This window comes from Schistocerca gregaria, chromosome 2 (assembly GCF_023897955.1).
Source record: "Schistocerca gregaria isolate iqSchGreg1 chromosome 2, iqSchGreg1.2, whole genome shotgun sequence".
Taxonomy (NCBI): Eukaryota; Metazoa; Arthropoda; class Insecta; order Orthoptera; family Acrididae; genus Schistocerca; species Schistocerca gregaria.
Genome location: NC_064921.1, coordinates 291,322,211 through 291,348,563, shown reverse-complemented (window position 1 = coordinate 291,348,563; position 26,353 = coordinate 291,322,211). Strand labels below are relative to the sequence as shown.

The 26,353-nt window shown below is 39.5% G+C and overlaps 2 protein-coding genes across 4 annotated transcripts in view; one reads left to right on the top strand and one right to left on the bottom strand.

Annotated features, from left to right (window-relative positions):
* Positions 1 to 6,513, top strand: part of LOC126336893 (protein spaetzle 4) — a 47,095-nt gene extending 40,582 nt beyond the window's left edge. For both annotated transcript variants that reach the window (XM_050001007.1, XM_050001008.1), the window contains one exon: positions 6,034 to 6,513. In XM_050001007.1, coding sequence (XP_049856964.1) covers positions 6,034 to 6,298 — 265 coding nt within the window. In that variant the 3' untranslated portion in view covers positions 6,299 to 6,513. The remainder of the gene's footprint in view (positions 1 to 6,033) is intronic.
* An 8,118-nt stretch (positions 6,514 to 14,631) lies between these two features.
* Positions 14,632 to 26,353, bottom strand: part of LOC126336892 (uncharacterized protein C18orf63-like) — a 186,826-nt gene continuing 175,104 nt past the window's right edge. For both annotated transcript variants that reach the window (XM_050001005.1, XM_050001006.1), the window contains exon 9: positions 14,632 to 15,391. In XM_050001005.1, coding sequence (XP_049856962.1) covers positions 15,173 to 15,391 — 219 coding nt within the window. In that variant the 3' untranslated portion in view covers positions 14,632 to 15,172. The remainder of the gene's footprint in view (positions 15,392 to 26,353) is intronic.

Below are 26,353 nucleotides of genomic sequence, written 5' to 3'. Positions count from 1 at the left end.
AAAATGAAAGGGTTTTTGATTACATTTTATCCATTAATTCTGAATGTTTATCAACTTTCTTCTTTTATAATTACTCTTTCTGTATGTTTCCATAATGACACAATAGTGATCGTTTTTGTCCATAATGAAAAGCTTCTCCAGTTGCTTTTTTAGAACTTCATTAAGTTCACAAAAGTTGTTTCGTCATTTATATTATGCATTATTAAGTGTATCTGAAACTGCCAAATGTTAATACATATCATGACAGGCATACATATATTTTTTTAATAATAGGAGATAAGACACAATGCTTCCATATGTACAGAGCAAGTGCAAGAAAAATAGGTAGATTATTTTATGCTGTAGAGAAGCAACATCAAATGATGATGATGATGATGATGATGATAATAATAATAATAATAATAATAATAATAATAATAATAATAATAATAGTAGTAGTAGTAGTAGTAGTAGTAGTAGTAGTAGTAGAAGTCAAATGGATTAAAAAAATTGTGTCAATGATATCATGAGAAAAATGACATGCTGTAATTATAAAAGAGATACTGTTCAATAACTTCAAAACTGTTAACATGGTTTATCATCATCCAACATGGACAAACTGATAATAAATTACATAAAAGAAGTTATATATAAATGGATTGCTGAATTAAGAGGAACATATGATTTACTGGTTCCAACTCATTTTGTTTTTGTTGCTGTTATCCATTTATTTGAGTTTCATAAGAGTAATTTCAGCTCAATCTGAACTTTTGCATATGATAAAGTATATAATTATACTTAATGTTATCCGACAACCATTTTTTTATTCAGTGTACCATGACGTATATGAAATCTTAAAGGACTTAATGAATCAGTTCTATGAAACTCTGTATACAATCCTGGAGTTTGTAGCAGTGATTGTAATCTTAGAACGCTCTGTCCTGGAAATTTTTGCGCGACTATTAGAATTTTGCATTTCCCAGAAAACTAATAGGAGCTGACATGTGCAGAAGCTGAGGAAGGGTTAATCAGTAGTCTGGAAGTATGGGAAAATTGGTTACATTGGCAGTTTTGATGATGATGATGATGATGATGATGATGATGATGATGATGATGATGATGATGATACAGTATTGACATATTTAAATACATTACATTTCGTGCTTTCTGTGCTAACTGAAAGGTCAAATGATTTGCAAAAAGATTTGTCTAAAAGTAATAAATAACACAGATTAGAGAAACATTTGATGCACCTCTAAATGATGCTCAAAATAATGTGCAGAAAATGAGGTCCTATTGGGCAATGGCCTTGCCACACTGGGTACACCAGTTCACCTCAGATCACCAAAGTCAAGCACTGTCGGACATGGCCGGCACTTGGATGGGTGACCATCCTGGCTGCCACGTGCTGTTGCCATTTTTCGCGGTGCACTCAGCCTTGTGATGCCAATTGAGGAGCTACTTGACTGAATAGTAGCGGCTCCAGTCAAAGAAAACCATCATAACGACCGGGAGAGCGGTGTGCTGACCACTCGCCCCTGCTATCCGCATCCTCAGCTGAGGATGACACAGTGGTCTGATGGTCCTGATGGGCCACTTGTGGCGTGAAGACAGAGTGAAATGAGGTCCTATTGAGAATTTAAAGTCCAATGTTTAGCTTAGAATCTTTGAATGTGAGTGTGTACTAGAGGATATTTGTCTGTCGGATTATGTAAAATGTGCAGTCTAATTTGCTGTATGTGATTTTGACCGCCATTCAAAGGTGCAACTAATGTTTCTATATCTTCTTTTATTTCTTATTTTTAGACAAATCATTTCACAAAATATTTCATCATTTTGATTTCAAATATTTTTATTGTATTGTACGGTACTGAACTGCAGGCAAAGGAAGTATGACAAAGGTGTTAAATCCTGCACCGATGAGCCAAAATATTGTCCACTGACCACGGGGAGACTGTATGCTGTGTGGTGGCATTGTGGGAAGATGACATAGTAAGGAAAGTATAAACGTGGATCATAGATGCATGGGAAATGATTCTAGTTAAAATACAGGCTGCAAAAAGGGGAAATCCACTGACGTATGCAACATAGTGCAGACTGTTATCGGCTGATGCCTGTGAACAAGCATCTTGGTAACTGAGAAGCTGGTTGGCTGTTCAGTGCTACTGGTAGTGAGCACTATGCAAAACAGTGACAAATAGTGAAGCCACAGGTAAGCAATGAGGTGGTGGATATCTGTGCTTCATCGGAGAATGTAGAGGCTGTAGCCTAGCAAGTAGGGTAGGAGGAAATATGAAGACAGAGCAATGCTGATGCAGGCACAGGTGTATCTGATTACACTGTTCAGTGCATGTTGTTGAACATGAGGCTCCCTGGCAGATGACCCCTATGTGTTCCTATGTTTACACAAAAATTTTGTCAAAATTGCAGCTGGCATGGGACAATAGACTTTGGACTGTGGATCAGTGGAAACATGTCATCTGGCCAGATGAATCAAGTTCTTAATGTTGACTGTCATGTCCAAATATGCCGCAATCCAGGAAAACTGCTGTATGAAACGTGCATCATGCCAAGGTTGTAGGCCAGTGAGAAGGGGGGCAGTATTATGGTGCGGGTTAACGTTCGCCTGGGCTTCCATGGGATGTGGGGAAGTAACTGAAGACACCATGACAGTTATGGACTGCGTAAACACTGTGCAGACCACATTTATCCCCCTTTTTCCTGATGTCTTCTCCAAGAGTGGTGGCATTTTCTTGTAGGATAACTGTCTGTCACTTGGCTAGAGCCATGCTACACTGGATTGAAGAACATGATAATGAACTCGTGCTGGTGTCTTACCCGCCAAATCTGCCTGATCTGAACCTGTTGAAACGCATCTGGGGTACTACAGGTTGCCAGCATCACACCCACAAATGACTGTCCTGCAATTTCTGGAAATTAAATGACCTCCGGATTATTAAGGAGTTTTTGAATCACTGCTGCATTGCATTCTAAAAAGAGGTGGTCAAAATGTTTCAATTAATCAATATATATGGCTTCAGAGACCTAGTTCATGGATGAGACACACTCCAGAAATAAAGATAAACTGCTGTTGTGGAATTTGTGGGGAAGTTCAGTGAATAAAAGCTTTACTTTAACTCCTTGTCTTGTGGAACAATGCATCTGAAGAATATAGTCAGTCAGCAAAAGTGAGCAATAAGAATACTGCATAAAAAGCACCTGTAGATCTTGGATTCCTGTCTCAGTACAGTGACTCCTTACTTTTTACAACTAACAGTAAAATCAGTTTCCAGTCATATATGATATAAGCAATCTGTGCTATTATATATAGACAAGTAATTGTTTAATGTTTCACCAAAAGGTTTGTGACTGAGTTACTTCAGATTTTGGCATATATTCTATTAGACTTATGGATGGAAATAGGCTGTGTATACATTGTCACATTCCATCTTGGATTTTCCATTGTTGGATCCTTTATATTTTTCTAATATATATGGTATGTAAAAGACAATTCAGTTGTCAATGTTGTTACCAAAAACTAGTTTTTTAGCAGTCTCCTTCAAATTTTTTCATGATACTCTAATGTTCGGATAGTTGTAGAATACATCTACATGTGGTATAATAAGTATGTACAATAGGTGCAACATTGCAAGACAAAAATCTTAAAAAGTTCTCGAATGATTTACTTCAAATCTTTACGCAACACTCCAGTACCATTAGGAAGGACAAGGGCTATATATTTTTAAGCAGCAACACCCAGGTTTTCTCTTAAAGTCAGCTGCAAGGAAGAAAAGGCTGTGGTTTCAGTTTTTCCGCATGGTTAGTTTTAGCTACAATATGGGGGCATGTAAGCTTACACAAATTGCTTCTCCCATATTACTCTCTTCATTTAAATATTCAAACAAAAATTGTACACAAAACAAAATGCTGATTTGTTTTCTTCCTTACCATCAGTTTTATAATAAACAGGACAGGACAGGACTTATTGGCTTAGGATTAGAATACATCTATGGAATTTGAATCATCTGACACTTGGTAATTCTACCCATTCAAAGAGTAAAACTATGTGAAATAGTCATTGGAGCTACTATACTCACAGATACAGCAGCTGGAGAAATCTCTCTCATGCACTTGATCCCAGCTGATTTATCCATTCATTTTAAGACTTCAATTTCCAGTAAAGGTTTTGTTTGTAATTACAATAAACAAGGCTCAATGTCAGACAGTAAGGAATAAGGGAGAGAGAGTGGAGAAGGAAAAGTAGCTGGACAAAGAGAGGGGCGAACAATGAGTTTGTCTATGCAATTCCCATACATATTTAGCAACTGTGAAGCATTGCTGGGTTCGCTGGTCGTTGTATAAGACATAAACACAAGTATCCTAGATGCTTGACTCCTATACAGTTCAACACAAAAGGGGAAAGAGGGGGCCGAGAATTTAAGGTTTTCTGTATTCTGTTGCAAACAAGTTCACGCTAGACAAGGCAAGAAACTCTCAGTTCCTTTAAATTCAAAAGAAAATTAAAATATTACTTTTGACTCCTTATGCTACAAATTATCTGATTATCTAAAGTCAAAGACTGATGGTCCCTGTTACATGCAAGTAATAATAATCATTGGAAACAAGCTTATAAAAATAATGAAATGTATTGACATCTTTTCTTTGACAAATGCCCAATTTTATGTAAACATTAAACTACTTGGGGTATTGTATTGCAACACCTGTGGTGTTCCAGATTTAAGTAACTGTTTTCTTTTAAACAATATTAATGTATTCATGTACACTGATCAGCCAAAACATTATGACCACCTGCTTAATAGTTCATTCTTTGGAACAAAATACTTCACTGATTCTACAAATCAGAGATCTGATAGTTTGTTGTTAGGTTTGTGGCATTAGATGTCTATGCACAGGTCATGAAATTCATGTAAATAACGCGGTCGTGGTGCCCGATACTGACTCAGATGGGTCCTATTGTATCTACATCAAGAAGCTGTGGTTCACCCAAAGAGCCGACACATTTCCATTGATTAACAGTCAAATCCCGATGGTTCCATGCACACTGAAATCATAATTGACAATGTCATTGGGTCAAGATGTGAACACACAGGGGTTGTTTGCTGGGGAGCTCCATGTTCAACAATGTATGATGAATGGTGTGCTGTGAAACACTATTGTGTGCACCAGCACTGTGCTCTTTCAGCAGAGATGCAACAGATCACCATTTGTCCTATTTTACAGAGCAGAAAAGCCACTGGACCCCACATTCTACGAACAGTCATGGACATCAAACCATTTAGCACCTGGTGGTAGTTTCACTGTCCTTCTTCTCCTTGCTGTAGATGCTCATGACAGTACCATGTGAACATTTGACCAGTTTCACTGTTTTCGAGATAAAAGTTGACCAGCTCTGCATAATGATAAGCTAGCCTTTGTCAAAGTCTCTTATCTCAAGGTGTTTACCCACTTGCAGCCCGTATCTTTGCTAGAGTGATCCCCTGCCCATGACTGCTCCGCTTACATACTTTCGCTACCACATCATATGCAAGCAATGCTACCCAGCAGCATCCGACATCGTGATGGGAAATGGTCATGATGTTTTGACGTATCAGTGTATGTGTTTGAGAGAAAAAAGCAGGTATAAAGGTGGAAACAGAAGATTTATTCAAAGTAACCACTTCCACAATGAAAAAGACACTTTCTTCTTTCAGCACTGAATTAAATTCCAGTACACAAAGACAAAATAATAAAAATAATGCATAATTCCAAGATCACTTTGAGTATTACAATGTTTTGTTATACATTGTTCTAGTGAGGATTGTTGCTATTGTGTTCCACTATCTTGTGGACCAGTTCATCTAGAGCGTTATAAGGGGAGACCCGTAATTTAATGTACACCTCAAATCACTCAATACTGGCAGAACTTTTCCATTTGTCACTTTATATTTACCCTCTGACACCAAGCCATGTAATGATGTACTATAAACTAAAAATAATAGTTTTATGTCATTCATATTATCTTATTAAAGCTTCTTTTTTAAATTTTGCTGTCAGGTATGAGCTGAAACAAATGTACTGTCGCGAAGGGTGTCGCTGTGAACAACAGTATCGTCTTCACAGACTGTTGGCGTATGACCCCAACAATGAATGTCGTGGAATATTCTCCGATTGGTTTAAATTTCCATCATGTTGTGTTTGTCGCTGCTATGACCTGCCACCTGAATTCCAAATGACATCTCGAAGTCCAAGAACCCAGCCATCAGTCTCAAACAGCTTAGGACAGCCACCAACTCATTGGTATAAGAAAGAAAGTGACTAATTTTCATGTACTATATTTGCAAAGACTTCTGCAGGGAACAACTAGTATTTAATTGTATTGAAGTTAATTTTGAAACAATTTAATATTAACACCCCAATACTGCTGCATACCATGCGAGATGAGATATAATTATATTACACTGGATTACTGAAGGAGGGAGGGAGAGAGAGAGAGAGAGAGAGAGAGAGAGAGAGAGAGAGAGAGAGAGAGAGAGAGAACGATCTAGTACAGAATGCTTAACAAAAACTATCGGAGGATAGCAGAAATACAAAGCTGCACACAGTAATTTAGCCATGTTCCCAAAATAGTGAAGACACATTCTGTTGACATTTTAGCACTTGGAAACATATTTTGATATCTTCTGCATTGTGCTCATAAGCTGTGACATACAGGATAGGTACTTACTGTTCCCAGTTTATACAGAATGAGATTAAACCAATCCTTCCTTTTAAGAGAAAAGCCTTTCAGATGTTAACTGTAAGATATGTTAAACAAATTGCATGTTTTTTGTTGGTAAAACATTTACAATTTATCATTTGCAAGGAAGGAAGGAAGGTAGGAACAAACAGTGGCTTTTACAATGTTTTGTATGTCACTCTAGTTATTTTTTGTGGATGTAAATATCTGGCTAACTGCCCAACATAATGTGTGTGAGTACATTTAAAAGACTGAAACATTTGTGCAATTTTATTGTCATATAAGTAATGTGTGTTAACTATGTAACTAACACCAGAATAGTTATGAAATCAAAATTATTTTGACTTATAAATTTGAGAATAATTTGTATATATAGTTTTCCAAAATGTGCCTGTGAATCATTGAACTGAAATTTTCTAGTTTCTGAGGAATATTGAAAACTACTGTAAAGATGTATATTTCCAATGTATTCATAGATTTTTAAAAGTTATGTTTTTATTGTACATAAGATGTATTTATTTGTACACTTGACATAAAATCTGTGCATAAAAGTGTCTGTTTCTTTCCTGCCCTTCTTCATGTCGCACCCCCCCCCCCCTCCCCCCCCTCTCCAGTTGATTTTCATGCTTTGGATACAATATGGCAAAATGTTGCAAGTAACAGTACATTGTTCACAATACACAAGTATTTAATGTCTAAATTTAGAAATTATTGGATATCGAAATTGTCTAAACTGTTCCTGTTAAATTCATGCGGGAAATGAAACTTGATCTCAATGTCGGTGCCAGTTACTAAATACTGTACTGTACAGTACCAGAATTGGGTTGCAATTATTACACACATGTTGTTTGAAACTGATAAACAATATTTTATTCAAAATCTCCATTGCTATTTATACATTTCTCCCATTTCCCTGGCAGGCTAGAAGGGCATGCAAAAGAAAGAAAAAAAAGTTTTCTTTTGAAGTGAACCAGTCTGTGAGCCATTTTCGTACATATTCCCATGAACTTAAGCATTGTTCATTGAGTGTGTGTCCCAATGATGCAAACAGATAACTAGATGAAGCCATTGGGGTGGGGGAGTGGGGGGGAGTGGGGGGGGGGGGGGGGGGGAGAAAAAGAGGTTACACAGTATCAGACAAGATTTTCCAAGACCACCTACATAGAACTCAACATGTTGCTTGTCAGGGACATTTACACTGGAATACATGTATCGCAACTTGTATGAGCACCATGTCAGTCTGATGTCGCAATTTGTCCTCTCATACAAAAGTTCACCCAACATGTATGCAGAACTGCCCACTTATAAATGTCGTATGTACATGATGTCTATAGATTTTTCGTGAAATACTTAACATGTCACAGAAGTTGCAAATGTGCAGTACCATCCTTGGCATCGTGCCCCCATATTTGTTTAAAAATGCCTATTTAATCTTGTGTTCTGTGGAGTTCATTGTTGTATTCATGCTGTTTTGTGGATTTTCCTTTCTTCATCAAAAAGGGCAAGTGCATCAGCACATAAAAATATAGTTTTGGGAAGCCATCACAGTCTGAAAGCTTTGCACCACCAGATGCCTTGATACTTGCAAGCAGTGTGCTACCCCAATGAGGTGTGATAGGACGGTTGCTGTTTACAGTGTATGTAAAGGATCTAGTAGAAATCTTCGAAAGCTCATTAAGACTGGTTGCAGGTGATGTGGTTTTCTATAAGAAAGCAGCAACACCAAAAGACAGTATCAATTTGCTGGACGATCTACAGAGAATTGATGGATGGTGCATGCTCTGCAAGTTGATCCTGAACGTGAATAAATGTAGCATAATGTACATCATAGGAAAATAAACTTGCTACTGTGTGAGTATACAATTTATGACAAATTGCTTGAAACGATATCTACCACAAGATATCCAAGGGTAACTACCCAGAACGACCTTAAATTGAATGGCCATGTAAAACAAACAGTAAGAAATACAGATGCCAGACATTCATAGGAAGAACCTTAAGAGAAATGTAAATTATCCATGTAGGAAGAGGCTTATAAGGCACTTGTTCTACCAGTTCTTGAACATTATTCACCAATCTGGAAACCTCACCACGTAGAACTGATAGAAGAGAGGGAGAAGAACCAGGTAAGAGTGGCACATACTGTCGGGGGGATTGTTTTCACAGTTCCAGATGCCTACACTTTGTTTTCAGGCAGTACTGACAACTGGAAGCTGGTAACAGCTCTGTCTACTATCTAGAAATTTCTTCTGCTGTCCAGATTATAGCAAAAGTAAATAGGATACAGTGCTTGAATTGTTACATTCATCCCACAAGGATAGAAGTAATGTTACAAGAAGACAAGACATACACAATTGTTTATATATTTGGGTATGATAAGATTCTTAAGGTCTGGAATGAGTTAGGAATGCTATGCGATGCACGAGTAATTTTAGAATGTGATAGAGAAACTGCAGCCCAAATAAAAGAAACTTCCACATGGGAAAAATATATTAAAAGGAAAGAGGGAAGGAGAGGGAAAGACGGAAGGATGTGGGTTTTAAGGGAGAGGGTAAGGAGTCATTCCAATCCTGGGAGTGGAAAGACTTTACCCTTTCCACCTTCTAATACCATGTCAACCGCACAATGACCCCATTAAATTTTATTTACATTCCCTCCGCAAACATGCCTTCACCCTAGCCAGATTACACTCCCATATTTTATTTACTCAGGCTTGTCTGACATTTGGAATTACCCCCAAAGGCCTCACACTTAAAGTTCCCATCTCTGGCTGCAATCCTTCTTTCCATCAGTCCTTATACCAGTTACAAACTGCACAATCCATAGCTCTCACCCGCCTAATCCTTCACCTATACATCGACTCGGCCAATGAACACGCCCGTCACCTCCTATCCCAAATCAAAGTCCTCAAGCTTTCCTCTCCCACATCCACACCGGCTGTTCATAGCATCCTCCTACAGGCCAACTGCAAATTAGAACAGCATGCCACCCTCCACCTTAAAAAACTATCCAATCTCCTGGTTTCCCACCTCCGGAAAGGCAACTCACTCACCCCCCACAACCTTTCCAACAAACCTCAACCACCTCCTCATTGCACACAGACCCAGTCTCTCCCATCTTAATCTCCCACTTCCAGCTCCACTCCCCCCAACACCTCAAAATTCTAGTCAACACAATCTGGAACCACAACACCCCAATTCAGTAGTTAACCTTTCCTCCAAACCTCTCTCCCAATCCGAAACCTCTGTCCTATCCAAAGGCCCCACCTTCAGCCCCCCCTCCCAGATTCAACCAAACTGCCCTTGTCAAAGATTTACTGTGCTACACTCGTAGTCTCTGCTGGAAATATCACTTTGCCATGAAGAAAAATAACCCTGATCCCACTCCTAATGATCCAACTCCCCAAGACACTACCCAAATTGAACCCTACCTGGAACAGTTCCGTCCTCCATCACAGCGGGACCCACCTCCTCTTCCTCAAAATGACCCTCTCCAAACCTTCCAGGAATTTCTCACTTCCAGCCTTGCCTCTCAATCTTTCTTGAAAAACCTTAATCCTACTCCCAACATCACTACAGCCGAAGCCCAGGCTATCCGTGATCTGAAAGCTGACCGATCCATCATCATTCTTCTGGCTGACAAGGGTTCCACGACCTTGGTGTACTTGATCGTCGGGAGTATGTGGCTGAGGGACTGCTTCAGCTTTCAGACAACTCTACATACAAAGTTTGCCAAGGTAATCCCATTCCTGATGTCCAGGCGGAGCTTCAAGGAATCCTCAGAACCTTAGGCCCCCTACAAAACCTTTCACCTGACTCAGACTCCTGACCCCACTGACACCTCGCACTCCTACCTTCTACCTACTTCCTAAAATTCACAAACCCAAACATCCCGGCAGCCCCATTGTAGCTGGTTACCAAGCCCCCACAGAATGTATCTCTGCCTACGTAGATCAACACCTTCAACCCATTACATGCAGTCTCCCATCCTTCATCAGAGACACCAACCACTTTCTCCAACACCTGGAATCCTTACCCAGGCTGTTAGCCCCGGAAACCATCCTTGTAACCATTGATGCCACTTCCCTATACACAAATATCCCGCACGTCCAGGGCCTCACTGCAATGGAGCACTTCCTTTCACGCCGATCACCTGCCACCCTACCTAAAACCTCTTTCCTCATCACCTTAGCCAGCTTCATCCTGACCCACAACTTCTTCACTTTTGAGGGCCAGACATACCAACAATTAAAGGGAACAGCCATGGGTACCAGGATGGCCCCCTCGTATGCCAACCTATTTATGGGTCGCTTAGAGGAAGCCTTCTTGGTTACCCAAGCCTGCCAACCCAAAGTTTGGTACAGATTTATTGATGACATCTTCATGATCTGGACTCACAGTGAAGAACAACTCCAGAATTTCCTCTCCAACCTCAACTCCTTTGGTTCCATCAGATTCACCTGGTCCTACTCCAAATCGCATGCCACTTTCCTAGACGTTGACCTCCATCTGTCCAATGGCCAGCTTCACACATCCGTCCACATCAAACCCACCAACAAGCAACAGTACCTCCATTACGACAGCTGCCACCCATTCCATATCAAACGGTCCCTTCCCTCCAGCCTAGGCCTTCGTGGCAAACGAATCTGCTCCAGTCCTGAATCCCTAAGCCATTACACCAACAACCTGAAAACAGCTTTCGCATCCCGCAACTACCCTCCCGACCTGGTACAGAAGCAAATAACCAGAGCCACTTCCTCATCCCCTCAAACCCAGAACCTCTCACAGGACCACCCCAAAAGTGCCCCACTTGTGACAGGATACTTCCCGGGACTGGGTCAGACTCTTAATGTGGCTCTCCAGTAGGGATACGACTTCCTAAAATCCTGCCCCGAAATGAGATCCATCCTTCATGAAATCCTTCCCACTCCACCAAGAGTGTCTTTCCGCCGTCCACCTAACCTTCGTAACCTCTTGGTTCATTCCTATGAAATCCCCAAAGCACCTTCCCTACCCTCTGGCTCCTACCCTTGTAGCCACCCCCCGGTGTAAAACCTGTCCTATGCACCCTCCCACCACCACCTACTCCAGTCCTGTAACCCGGAAGGTGTACACGATCAAGGGCAGAGCCATGTGTGAAAGCACCCACATGGTTTACCAACTGACCTGCCTACACTGTGTCGCTTTCTATGTGGGAATGACCATCAACAAACTGTCCATTCGCATGAATGGACACAGGAAGACAGTGTTTGTTGGTAATGAGGATCACGCTGTGGCTAAACATGCCTTGGTCCACGGGCAGCACGTCTTGGAACAGTGTTACACCGTCCGGGTTATCTGGATACTTGCCACCAACACCAACCTCTCCGAACTCCGGAGATGGGAACTTGCCCTTCTATATATCCTCTCTTCTCGTTATCCACCAGGCCTCAATCTCCGCTAATTTCAAGTTGCCGCCACTCATACCTCACCTGTCTTTCAACAACATCTTTGCCTCCACACTTCCGCCTCGACTTACATCTCTGCCCTTACTCTTTGCCTTTAAATATGTCTGTGTGTGCGTGTGCGTGTGTGTGTGTGCGCGCGCGCTCAAGTATATACCTATCCTTTTTTCCCCCTAAGGTAAGTCTTTCTGCTCCCAGGATTGGAATGACTCCTTACCCTCTCCCTTAAAACCCACATCCTTTAATCTTTCCTTTTCCTTCCCTCTTTCCTGACGAAGCAGCCGCCGGTTGCGAAAGCTCGTGTTTTATTCATTGTGCCTATCTACCGGCGCTTTCCCGCTTGGTAAGTCTTGGAATCTTTGCTTTTAATATATTTTTCCCATGTGGAAGTTTCTTTCTTCCTGAGCAAATAGAAGAGACCTCTTTCATAGAGAACTGTCATCACATACACACACTGCCATGAGGCTGGTGGCAGCCACAGCAGAGCTTTACACCTAATGTCTTTGTGCCCACTGGTGCCAACAACAGGGCATCATGTTTGATGCCATGGCCTGACCTAGTAGTGAAACATTTGTCAGTATGGGGGTAGCATTCAACATGTTAACATAAATTTAGGCAAAGGTAATAGTAGGTGGAGGCTGTATCTGTTTCTACAAGACAACACACCAACTTTAATTCATGTGAAGAGCTCCAGACTTTAATACATAAACCTGGAATGGAGGATATTCAGCTCAATCTCGAACAGGAAATTGTATAAATTTAGAATGGATGCCACACCACACTAGGAACATACAACATACAGATAATATGGTAAACAGAATATATTAAACCAAAAATTAAAGAATGCATTATACAGTTTTCCAGAACTCCAAAGCATTGGTCAGAAATACCAGTAGAGTACTATTTTAATCTCTTTCCGAGAACTTAGTCCAGAAACATATGACAGGACTCTGGATATGTGCACAGAATGAAAATGACATTGTGCTTGAAAAAATAGCTGTATTTCATATAATCTGGTATTCAGGGAGGGACGTCTTATGAAACTGAAGGATGAACAGTAGATGTAAGATACTAATGAAATTGAAATCAAAGAGGTTATGGGCAAATGTCACACAGATCTTTATATAGAGGGGCACACTCGGACATCACAAGTCAATGAAATCTTGTCGCAAATGCTAAGAACCTATTTAGTGTAAATTATAAATTTTGGACTTGATTTGTAAACCACAGAATGGAACCACTTCTAAAAAATGTAATAGGATCATATCGGTCAATTGTGATATAAGGTATTTCAATTTTATGTGAATGCAGGGATATTGTCAGCTTAGCCTGGATATGTAAATGCAGTCTTTTTGTGGTTCTCTGATGTTTTAATTCCCAACAGTCTTCCACCTGGCCCAAAACATCAATTTCTGGGGAACCAGTATGTGGCAGCATTGCCTCCAACAAGAAAGTCCATGGTAAGCTGCCTGAAGGGATTTTGGAGTTTTGGAGATGTGAATAGTGCTAAACCTTGGCAAAACTAGACCCACAGTGGACTCATCCTAGGCCTGAGTACTTCTACATCTCTCAGCTTGGGTTCAACAAAATGAGCTAACACACTGATCATTTGCAAGCAGGAACCTCAAGTCTGTAAACATTGTCAGCTGAAGGGTTTGATGGGGGAAAGTAACAACCCTTAGTTTAGTAAGGATTAGTCTGATCCTGACCCCCCCCCCCCCCCCCCCCCCACCCGAATGCATCACATGCTGATAACAAGAAGTTCTTTATCTACCACTAGAAAGAACTACCTACTACACAAATTGCTTTGTCTTATTGTGTGTTGGCACTGTCTTCTGGTGACCTCTTCATTTAGCAGTCAGTTGATCTTTGGATGACCTGTAATACATTTAGTCTGGGGAGTTGCAGAGCTTAACACATCAAGCCATTTGCAATAAAGTATGAACTAAGGATGCTGTAGGCCATTGGTCTGTAGCTTTGTGTCACACTTAGCGAAAGATGCATGTCTCGTGTAGTACTGATAAGAACAGAAGTCTGTTAGAATGGAAAGGTGATAACTTGCTTAAGTTTTGTGCAAAAGTCAAGGTATTTAATGAGTTATAGTAGACTGATTAGATCTAACTATGGTGCTACAGGGAAACATCTGGACCGAATATTAATAAAACTAAAATGTAGTTGCAAAAAGAGAAATAAAGGGGATTTATAAAAAAGGCAGACCAAGCAGACAGTATAAAATGTATTACGTAAGGCAAAAATGGAACAAAAGGTGAATTATTTGGTAAATGGGTTTCTGTGTTCCTCCTTCTACTACAGCTTTTTACTACAATGGAGGCATTACATTTACCTCTTCAGGCATATAATGATTCATGTGTCATAAAATTCAGCAGGACTTAAAAGCTTGACAATTTAGGTTACCCATGAAGCAACAAAAGTGGAATGAAAAGTCAAAGGACATATCAAGAGTAGTGTAATATTTACAATTTCATTGATAAATGCAGTTTATTCTCTGTTAGAAAGATTACATATTTACTGTTTACAATTAAGAACTGAACTTTTCATTGACAGCTTGATCTAACCATGATAGTCAAAACAACATCTTTGTACATGAGAAAAAATATGGCTCTGCAGAAATGATCTTTTTTTGGGGAAAAATTGTTATACCACGAAATTGGCATGAAAAACTGTAGTTAGCTGACTGAATATTTTAAAAAGGCTTATTGCATTTTCACACTGATCTCACACAGGAAATTATGATAAGATATTTGTTGTGCAATGATTACCACATTATCATGTATACGATCAAATGTTATACTGAAGTTGTGGTAAAGACTTTCATTATTTTTCACAATAAAAACTTTTCGTCTGACATTGTATTTCCACACACTTTTAGGACTGTCTGTATTTTAAAACTGTGCACTATAAAATGAGAAATAGTAGTAAAATCCTATTTGAACAAATAAAACTTTGTAAAATATCACTGAAGGACTTCATCAGAATTGTTACTGTGCAAAGCATTAATGACTATCGTTTTTCTGACTGTTAAGATAATTCATCACTTTTTCTACTAGGTCCCCTTTCTTGTCTTTTACTTTGCAGGGTACATTTTTCTGTCGAAGCCAGCTGACTAATGTCACAGTGTTGACTTTCACTAAGTCATTGTTGCGTGCCAATATCTCAACATCCACATCATTCTGCACTTGGGGGCGTGGACGAGGCTTCTTACTTGTTGGAACCTGTTTGGGCATAAGATAATTCATATGTCAGAAAACTGAGCAGTACTTGAAAGTTTAATTGCTGGAAACAGTTAGGTCACACATAAAGTAACAACAGAGGAATGGAAATTCAAAAAGTTAAAATTAAATGCAATAAAACAGTAAAAGGGGAAAGTAGAGGGAGTATTTTACAATGACCAATGAATATGTGCACATCAAAAACTTCTTGAATATGGTCCAAAGCTGTCCTGGGGAACCTATATGGTTTTCAGTTTCCAGTCTGGTGAAGCTGCAACATTACACAATATTTCAGTAACGTACTATGCTGCCATTAACAAATGAATTCACATAATGAAGGATACAGCATGTGTGAAGGGCAAGGATGTCTTTATATACTTTATGTATACTTGGTGGCATCAAGTCACAGCAAATACAGGATAAGGATATGATAGCCAAATTTTCAGTACTATGCTTTGCAATAGTTACTACTTCCACTAGCTTTATGACACACAGTCGCCTGCTTTGAGTAGACCTAATGCGAATATCTACACACTGTTCAACTTGAATCTGCCATTTTGATTTATTAATTTGTCTTTAATGCCATGTTCGTATGTTACTGCCTGGATAAGCAAATTTTTATAAACTATGAAAGCTATGTATGATACTGATGTTTCTGGTACTAGAGTTTGATTATGAAAGTTGCTTGATTGATGTATATGACAACACACATTCAAGGACTGTGGTAAATGTCTGATCTATAAGGGAAGATCATCTTTAAATAGGTGAAACAAGACACAGGTCTTGGTTGGAGGTTGGAACACACATTGCCTTGTATGCCAAAATATTGTCAGCATAGTAAAAATAAGCACTTGGTTTTGGCTTCTCATTTTTACTCACATTCATCCCACATGCAACCAATTTCTATGGAAAGCAGATTTTACATAAAAATCTACAGAAAACTGTCATATGACAGCAACACTTGTTATCTATTCTTTCCCTGTGGGGAAGAGCATGAGCCCTGTAAACAAATATTTTCAGTAAGACATTACATAATGCTGTCATACAGGGTGTCAATTGGCACATGCAAATAAAGATAATGATGTGTCACTTTATAGTACACACACTGTAACTAGGATACTCATCTGCTTTCATCAAGGGCATTCAGGAATGCCAGTACTGTGTGTGATTAATATAATTTCATAGGTCTGGATGTCCAGATACCACTCGTGTAGTTAAACCAATACAAGAAAATGGTTAACCTGATCAACTGTTAGGTGAATGCAGCATTAGTAAAAACATGCCATGAGTATGCCACTCCAAAAGTGATCTTGTAGATAACAAGATGTGTGATGAATACTCACTGATCCATTTAAAGCTCTTACCATAATTCAGCCATGAAGTCAGTGGCGGTTAGTTTGTGCGAGTAGGCAGTGCCTGTGTTGTAAGCTCAGGACATAGATTTATGTTGACACTGTCTGAATGAGGCAAGAGCTAAACAGACTGAATCATTCATCTGCATTAAGACACTAACCTTTCTAAATTTGTCATTGACCCAAAATTTCTCCAACATTTTACGTTTGTCATACTTCAAATCTGTACAGCCTCTACAGTTGGAAAATATTTTCGAGGATGGAAAATTATTTTGTTTAATTGCAAACATCTTGTTGTGCTAAGTGATGGAAACACAACATCACAATACCTCATGACAGCAAAATAAATGTCTCATAGAACAATCTATTAGCTTTACTGATTGGCATACTAACAAAACTCAAGGGAAAAAACTCCTAAATTATTCTGTGAATAACATATTCACAATATAGAAATAAATATAAAGCAGTATAAACAATGGTTTAAGAAACTTAACATCTCTCTAAAAATCTTTGCCCATAATATTCAACTGCTCTGCTTACTTTCAAAGCTGTATTTCACTTAGCAATACTGTATTTAATTTGGATTAAGTTTAGCTGCATATGATTCTCTAGTACGTTACTGAAATACTTCTTGTATGAAAATTAAAATAATTTGAAACTGTTCTTGACTGTTCCAACTAGTGACTGGCAACAAAATGTGCCTTCCTGACACAAAGGACAAGTTTTAGACCTAAATGACACAAGCCACGGCTCAGAGAACCAAATTGAGATTTCTGTGTGGGGCATGTCACAATTAATAGTGGCTGCTTGATGCACCAACCTGAGAAGTATGCCAGGGGTGCCCACATGTAAGACTTAAATACAGTGCATATAAAAATTAATAGCAAGAACTGACATTGATAAAGTGTACAATGTAAAGGGGGATGGAGGTGGGGGGATGGGAAGGGAGGCGGTGCCAAATGATAAGTTGCTTGTTTGGAGAAATGTTTTTGAACCATCCATGCTGACATGTATCTTCACTTCTATCATCTTAGCCAACCACATTGCGACCCACAATTATACCTCCCTTGAAGCTAAATTTAGAAACAAGGTCATAGCACTGCCATGGGTAAGTGGATTGCAATTGCCAATGCTAATATGTTTATGGGCCAACTTCAGGATTTCCCCCAAAGTTTTATTCAGTCATTCATGCAATATCAAATCAGGGTATTATGCCACTCCTGTTCCCAATCCTTCCCCCATTAATCATTCCCTGGCACATGTCCCACATCAGATGCAAAATCTGATGTAACAACCATAAATCACATGCTGTTTGAGTTTTGAGCATACATTTGATATTCAACCAGAGGAAGAGTCATGTCTTCTACCAGTTGTGCTGCTACTGAGCAGCTTTCTATCAAACTATGATGTCTGAACAATTGTCTCCCAACACAAAAAGCCATTATTTAAATGTGACCAACAGCAAAAATCAACCAACTGCTACACCTGCTGTCCTCAACACATATTACAAACCTTTACAGTAACTATATTATTTTTATGCTCTCTGAATTGGACTGATGGGAGCTGTCCCTCCAGTACAGTTTCTGTTCCCTTAAGCCCCCTCACCTAATCCTCTACTGCTAGTCATTATCCTGCTGTTTCTACTTTCTTACTCTGTGCATTCTCCCTTGTTCTTGTCCTTTCTTCTCTTGTCATTTTCTACTCTCATCCTCTCAATCCTGCATCAGGATACTCCATCTTCCTCTTGTTTCTCTAGCATCCACTCTGCCTCAAAGGTTTTGTGATTATTACCAATACTAATCCACATTTTCTCAGTAACACTGCGTGCCATCTGTCAATCTCTTTTTCTCCTGTGGTTGTAAGTGGGTGTATAAACAAAAACAGAAGATGAGAGTAGGTTTGTATGATCTTTGTGTGCCTAATATTTATATGCAAGTGAGTGATTATCTATTCTCTATCTGAGGTAAATTTAAAGACCTGTGGCTTCATCAGAAAATATGACTGTGATAACTACTCCTGCAAAACCTAACTTCAGCAGTCCTTCAGTGCAGTAATGTATTGTGAGTTAAGTAAGCCATACAAACCGTTTTAGTTTTGGTATGTTTGCAGTAATCTTTTTGATTATTGTATAAATGAAAAATTGTAAACAGTAGAAAAAGAAAATCTCTGAAAGTCATAAAAATGTATTGAAAAGTACAGAAGAGATTGACATGAGGGAACAAAAGCTGTCCAATTGCACTGATAATTATTGCTAAGTGCATATCATATATTTAACTTCAAAAATCATAAGAAATTCATGTGTCTAAGATTTGTCAATAAAGACACTTTAAACAAATGAACACAAAGTACAGCAAGTGAAAAACATGTAACATCAGCAAATGCAGATGAAGACCAGTGTCATTCACAATCAAAATCACTTTACATGGATTTTTCATTCAGGCAGGGAATATTTCTCCATTTCTCACATTTCAAAAATGACTGGTGGAGCAGTGTAACTAAATTCTTAAATGACTAAGCTATTGAACATCAATCAAATTAAATGAAACAAAAGCATAGAAGTGATAAAAATGAATAACAGTGAAGAATAGTTACTTAGAAAGTAAGCAACCTATCATATGAGGGAAGTTAGATTTTTCTACAAATTTTGTTGCTGTCAATGATGAATTTCTTTTATGCAGCCAGGGAGCACTTAATGGACTCACGTTGTGGAACTTATTTTAGCTCATTACAATCGTGAAATGAGAATGTTGTCCAATGCAAAGGAAGTGTGAACAGGAGTGCCTCTCTCATTTTACATAAATGATATTCAGAACAAATATAAGGTAGTCAAATGCACCCTGTTTGCAAATGACCAATGGTCACTCTGCAGAACAATAGAACTATTACACAGTTGATAACTGCCATAGATTTCTAAGATATTTTGGAATTGGAGCAGGATAACAGTTCCTTTGTCTGGATGAACATTATCTTTCAAAGAAAAATATACATCTGTAGTTAAGTAGTCAGGGTTTGAAAGTATAATGTAATTGCATAGATAAAAAAATCTGCTCATTGAACAGTGACAGGTGAACACACATATAAAGATACAGAAATTTTCTAGCTTTCAGAGTCAATAGCTTCTTCTTCTGGCACAAGGGTTGAAGGGGAAGGAAGAGGGTGAAGGAAAAGAACTGGTGAGGAGTAAGAAATGGTAAGAGTTTGGAAAAGTCACCCATAAGCCTGAGTCAGGGGAGACTTACTGGGCAGGATGAGAAGGAAAGTGTGTCTGACTGCTGTGTAGAGGACCTTGGTTCAAATTCTAGTACCACCAGGGATTTTTTTCTTTGTGGGAATGAAGTACTCAGCCTCGTGATGCCAATTGTGGAGCTCCTTGAGTGAGAAATAGTGGTTTCAACGCCTGGGTAATTGACAATGGCTGGGATAGCAATGTGCTGACCCTATGTCCCTCCACACTGTATCAAAATGAATCCATTGGCAGGGGATGACATGATGGCCAGTTCAAAGTTATTTTAATTGGAGTATAGTACTTACAGTTTTAAGAATTTGGAGTCCAGATCAAGTAGCTGACATAAAACATGTTCAGCTGCATGTCGCTAGGATCATTAAAAGTTGGACAGCCCCTACAAAAGTGAAACAGTGACACTCATGGAAATGAAGGAAATGTTTAGAAAAATGGCAAGATTTTTCTTGTGGTGCCTTGGTGGGTAAATTTAGAGCTCCAAGCCAGTATTTAAGGAACTGTGTGTGACAAATCTATTACCTTGATGGTCTCTCTCATATAGCTTTTTTCCCTTCACTCAATATATACATGAAATAGTACAGAATCACTAATACTGACAAAGTGCTCTCTTTAAGCACTGTTCACGTAAGTGAGAAAAGTCATGGGATACCTCCAAATTTCATGTCGGACCTCCTTTTGCTGACATAGTGTCACTATGGGATATGACATGAACTCCACAAGTTGTTGGAAGTTCCCTGCAGAAATATTGAGTCATGCCACCTAAATATCTGTCCATGATTGTGAAAGTGTTGGCAGTGCAGGATGTTGTCCACAAATGGACCTCTCAATCATGTCCCATAAATGTTCGATGCAATTCATGTCATGTGATGTGGGTGACCAATTCATTTGCCTGAATTGTCCACAATGTTCTCCAGACCAATCGTGAACAGTAGTGGCCCAGTGACATGGCACATTGTGATCCATAAAAGTGTCATCATTGTTTGGAAACATGAAGTCCATAAATGGCTGCAAATAGTCTACAAGTAGTGAATGTAACCATTTCCAGTCAGTGATCAGTTCAATTATACTAGAGGATTGAGACAATTCCATGTAAACAAAGCCCACACAGTCATGGAGCTCGCGCAGTGTCTTGTTGACAACTTGTGTCCATGGCTTCGTCGCATCTGTGCCACGCTCAAACCCTACCGTCAGCTCTTACCAATTGAAATCAGGACTCATCTGATGAGGCCATGGTTTTTCAGTTGTCTATGGTGTAAAGGATATGGTCACGGGCTTAGGAGAGGCATTGCAGGTGATGATGTGCTGTTAGCAAAGGCACTCGTGTCGGTTGTCTGCTGCCATAGCCCATTAACCTCAAATTTTGCTGCACTATCCTAATGGATATGTTTGTCATGCATCCAGATTGAATTTCTGGAGTTATTTCATGCAGTGTTGCTTGTCTGGCAGCACTGACAACTCTACACAAATGTCACTCCTCTTGGGAGTTAAGCAGAGGCCATCAGCCACCACGTTGTACATGGTGAGAGGTAATGACTGAAGTCTGGTATTCTTGTCACACTGTTGACACTGTGGGTCTTGGAATACTGAATTCCCTAACAATTTCCAAAATGGAGTGTCGCATGTGTATAGATCCAACTACAATTCTGTGTTCAAAGTCTGTTAATTTCCGCCATGTAGCCATAATCGTGTTGGAAGCTTTTTCACATGAATCACCTCAGTACAAAAGACAGCTCTGCCAATGCACTGCCCTTTGATAGCTTGTGTATACAATACTGTCAACATCTGTATATGTGCATGTCACTAACCCATGACTTTCGTCACCTCAGTCTATAGTGGCTTGCAAGGTGTATACGTAAATTTCAAAAAATAATGAAGGTCAGGTACGTACTGTGTTCCTCACATTTTTATCTTTAAAATTTAATTTATGGCTGTTGTTCTACAAGTAAGTGATACACTTTCAGCTACACATGTAACTGGACAGAAAATTTCATGTCTGGCAGCAGTCACCCTCAGAAGTGCTATTCGTAACACATTTGAAATGATGATGTCAGTAACTATTTAAATTTCTTCGAATATGAAAGTAACATTTATGGAGAAATAGTATCTAATGAAAATACTAGAGAAATTGAGAAATACGTACAGATTGTGTACTGCTTGTAATAGTAACCAACAGCAAAATCTAAACATACGCAAATGGGGTGTAAAGGGCAAAAAAGAAAAAAAAAGTATTATTTCATTCTTCAAAGTTATATCTGACTGAATGGATAATGATTTGCAGTCAGAAGAGCAAACACTAGATGCATGTAATATGAGGATTATGTGAAGGTACCCAGTGTACAGTCAACCTAGCATCTCTTCCATGTTAAAAGCTTTGTAAAAGACACTTTTGCTTCCTCCAGAAGACATCTCTGTTTTGGCTGTAAATTTTTCAGTAAGCAAACTCCCAATGACTCTAATGGATTCACACTTCACAAAAATCCCATAACATTGTCCTGACCAGATTTATTCTACTGGATTACTTAAAAGAAAAGCCTCATTTAATTACTATAATTCACATCATTATCCATTCCAACAATGGAAAAATGACTTGAGGAGGAAAAATGACATGTGGTAAGCATCAGTAAGAGTTGGAATTTTTCTTGATTTTCCTATCATTCCTGCCATTTGCAATATGTATGAGGGATGAAGTAAGGTGTTGTCTGACTCTTTCAGGAATGCATGCTTTTGGAATTTTTATCTGTAAACCCCCATACGATGTTTGGCACTAATGTTAAATGAATATGATGCTCTTGTACTTACAAAATTAAGACTTGATGACAAACACTCTTTTTCTTTGGATTTTCTGAATTTCTTATGTTTATCCTTCCTGCTAAGTTCTCAGACCGATGAACAATACTAAAGAACTAGTTGAACAAAGATTTTTTAAAGCTTCCTCATGGAGGGATGAATTATATTTCTTTAGGATTCTTCTCCTGAATCTCAGCCTGACATCTGGTTTTCCTACAGTTAGATTTATGTGACTGTTCCAGTTCGAGTTGTTTTGGACAGATACTCCCAGATATTTTATGGTTCTTACCCAGCCTGGCATCTGCTTTTCCTACAATTAGTTTTATATGATTGTACTGGTTCAGGTTATTATAGACAAATACTCCCAGACATTTTATTGTTCTTACAATAATGTGTCTTTCTACCTATGTATGTGCAGTAAATTATATGTTTATGTTGAGGGTCAACTGTCAGTTCCTATACCAAGTATCAATCCTCTGCAGACTGTCTTATTTATATGCAACAGCATTATCTGCAAACAGACTTCCAATGTCATGCACAAGATCAGTCATATACATATCGTGAATATTAATGGCACTATCAGAATCTCCTGGGTCACTTTCAAAATATTTTTTCATCAGTCAATTTTGCCCTGTTGAGAAACATTGTGTTGAGTTCTCTCTTTTCAAAAGTCTGCAGTTTAGTCAAAATGTGGGGCTTTATCAGATGCCTTCTGGAAATCAAATAGTATACCATCAACTTGGGTGCTATTATCTACTGTTCTGGAGATGTTGTAGGGGACAAGGCCATGTGAGTATCACAAGATATCTGTTAGCTTCACCAACAGACACTAGCAAAATATATCTATACTAATGTTTGTGAAAATGGCAACATCCTGAAGGAATGTTCAAAATAACTCAAAAATCAGAAGATGTGGGACAATGGACCTATAATAAGTTATTAAGTTTGGAAAGAGATGGAGTACACACTTTCCCAGCAGTACCCTCTATTGTGTGACCACACAGGTCATGATGATCAGTCACTGCAGAGCCATAAAACAAAGTAGAAATGGTCAAGCAACTGCCAGTATGGCTCACCAGCATTAAATGGTGCAATATCATCTTGTGAGTCAGTTCAAATGGGCAGAATGATTGATCTCTGGGAAATGGGTTTCTTGTACCTGACACAGTGACTCATACAGGGAATGCTGCAATGAGAGTTGCGTGGAACCAGCGGATAGAAGAGTCAGTATTACACAATGCTTAGTTGTTGCAGACCTGTTAAACAGTAGAAACATGCAAGCAAGTGCTGGTAGGCCTCGCCAAAGTTAATGGCACTATATCAGCAAGTCATTCAGTTCAAATGGGCAGAATAATTGGTTTCTGGGAAACAGGCCTGTGGTACTGTGATATTGTGGCTTGTACGGCTATGCTGCAATGACTGTGATGCATGTGTGGAACCAATGGATAGAAGAGGGTTATACACAGAGATGAGTGGGTGCTCTACCACAAAATGTGACCCCAGCACTGAATGACTATCATCTTGTCCACATATATGTAAACAACAAAACACCTTCATTCACACTGTAGCCTTGATGTTGGAGCACTGCAGTGGGTGTTTACGAGCCTGCACTGATGCTTCAACACTATCTGCTAAGGGTGGCACAATGCCATTGTGTTGGCTTCCACCGACCAGAAACCACCAACACCTTACATACTAAGGGAGTAGAACATGCACAAACACATTAACTCAAACGCAACTCACACACATGACTGCAGTCACAGGCAACTGGGTGTGGCTTCAGTTGCCTGAGACTGCAGTTGTGTGTGTGAGTTGCATTTGCATGAGTGTGTGTGTGTGTGTGTGCATATGTGTGTCTATTGTTGACAAAGGCCATTGGCCAAAAGTTTTGAGTGTGAGCAACTTTTTGTTGTGCCTATCTGTGACTCAGCATCTCCACTATATGATGAGTAGCAACTTCCCTTCTCATAATATTGTTACATTCCATCTGATTTCCCATTGTTTGATTATTGAGCAACATAGCAGACAAGCACAAAAGTGATGGTTTGGCATGCCATTAGCTATGACTTGCAATCAAGTCTCCTAAACACTAGGGCAATCTGAACAGCAACCACTACATCAAAGAGGTTTTAGAGCCAGTGCACTACCCCTTCTTCAGCAGCACCACATCCCATGTTTCAGCAGGACAATGCCCAGCCACATGTGATGAGAAATGTGCAAGCTTTCTTCCATGAGCAAAGGGTACTAATGCTTCCCTGGCCTGCATGATCACCTCACATATTGCCCATTGAGTATGTATGAGATATGGTCGGTCGGCAACTTGTTTATTCTGGTTCTCATACAACCACGGCAGATGCTTTGTGGATGCACTCACAAACCATGTGGCAGTGTGTTCCCCAGCAACAGATCCATGCCCTCTTTGATTCCATGCCATGGTATGTAGAGGCTCTGACTGCAGCATATGGTGGCCTCACACTGTACTGAATTCTCACAGTCAAACTCAATGTACAGTTCAGTAATTCTAATCACTGGCATATTGTCACTTCCCTAATATGTGGAATAAATTTCTTTGTAATTGTATAAGGACATTGCATTCACAGTGACCAACAGGCTGCTTCCATATATGGCCCTTCCTTTTATTTAGTAGGAAATGCCTGTCACTAGACTTTAGTATGAGGTAGTGGGTGGGTGTATGGGGCAAGTCTTGCACATGGACAACCACAAGCGAATGACTAATGGGATGCAGGACTGGGAATAGGATAATAATAAGGATGGAAAAAGAGATTTTGTAGGTTGGATGGGCAGCAGAATACTTTCTTGGTGGATGTGGGTAGGATTTTGGTAGGATATCCTTCATCTCGGGGCATGGCGAGAGGCAATGGGAGCCCTGGTGAATGACACAGTTGAGCTTTTCAAGGCCAGGGTGATACTGGGTGATCAGAGGAGTGCTGCTCTGTGGCTGATTAACAGGTTTACTCAGGTCAGAGAAGGAGGCGGCATGGGAGATCTGTTTATGGATGAGCTGGATAGGATACTGTCTGCCAATGAATGCTCTCATAAGATTATTGGTATATTTTGAAAACTCATGCTATACACTTCAGATATGGTGATTCCGTAAGGAAGAGACATTTTCACATGGAATGAGTGACAGCTGTGGACCTGATGGGATACCAATTCGATTCTACACAGAGTATGCGAAAGAACTTGCCCCCCTTCTAACAGCCATGTACCGCAAGTCTCTAGAGGAACGGAAGGTTCCAAATGATTGGAAAAGAGCACAGGTAGTCCCAGTTTTCAAGAAGGGTCATCGAGCAGATGTGCAAAACTATAGGCCTATATCTCTGACTTCGATCTGTTGTGGAATTTTAGAACATGTTTTTTGCTTGTGTATGATGTAATTTTTGGAAGCCCAGAATCTACTCTGTAGGAATCAATATTGATTCTGGAAGCAGCAATTGTGTGAGACCCAACTCGCTTTATTCGTTCATGAGACCCAGAAAATATTAGATACAGGCTCCCAGGTAGATGCCATTTTCCTTGACTTCCGGAAGGCATTCGATACAGTTCCGCACTGTCATCTGATAA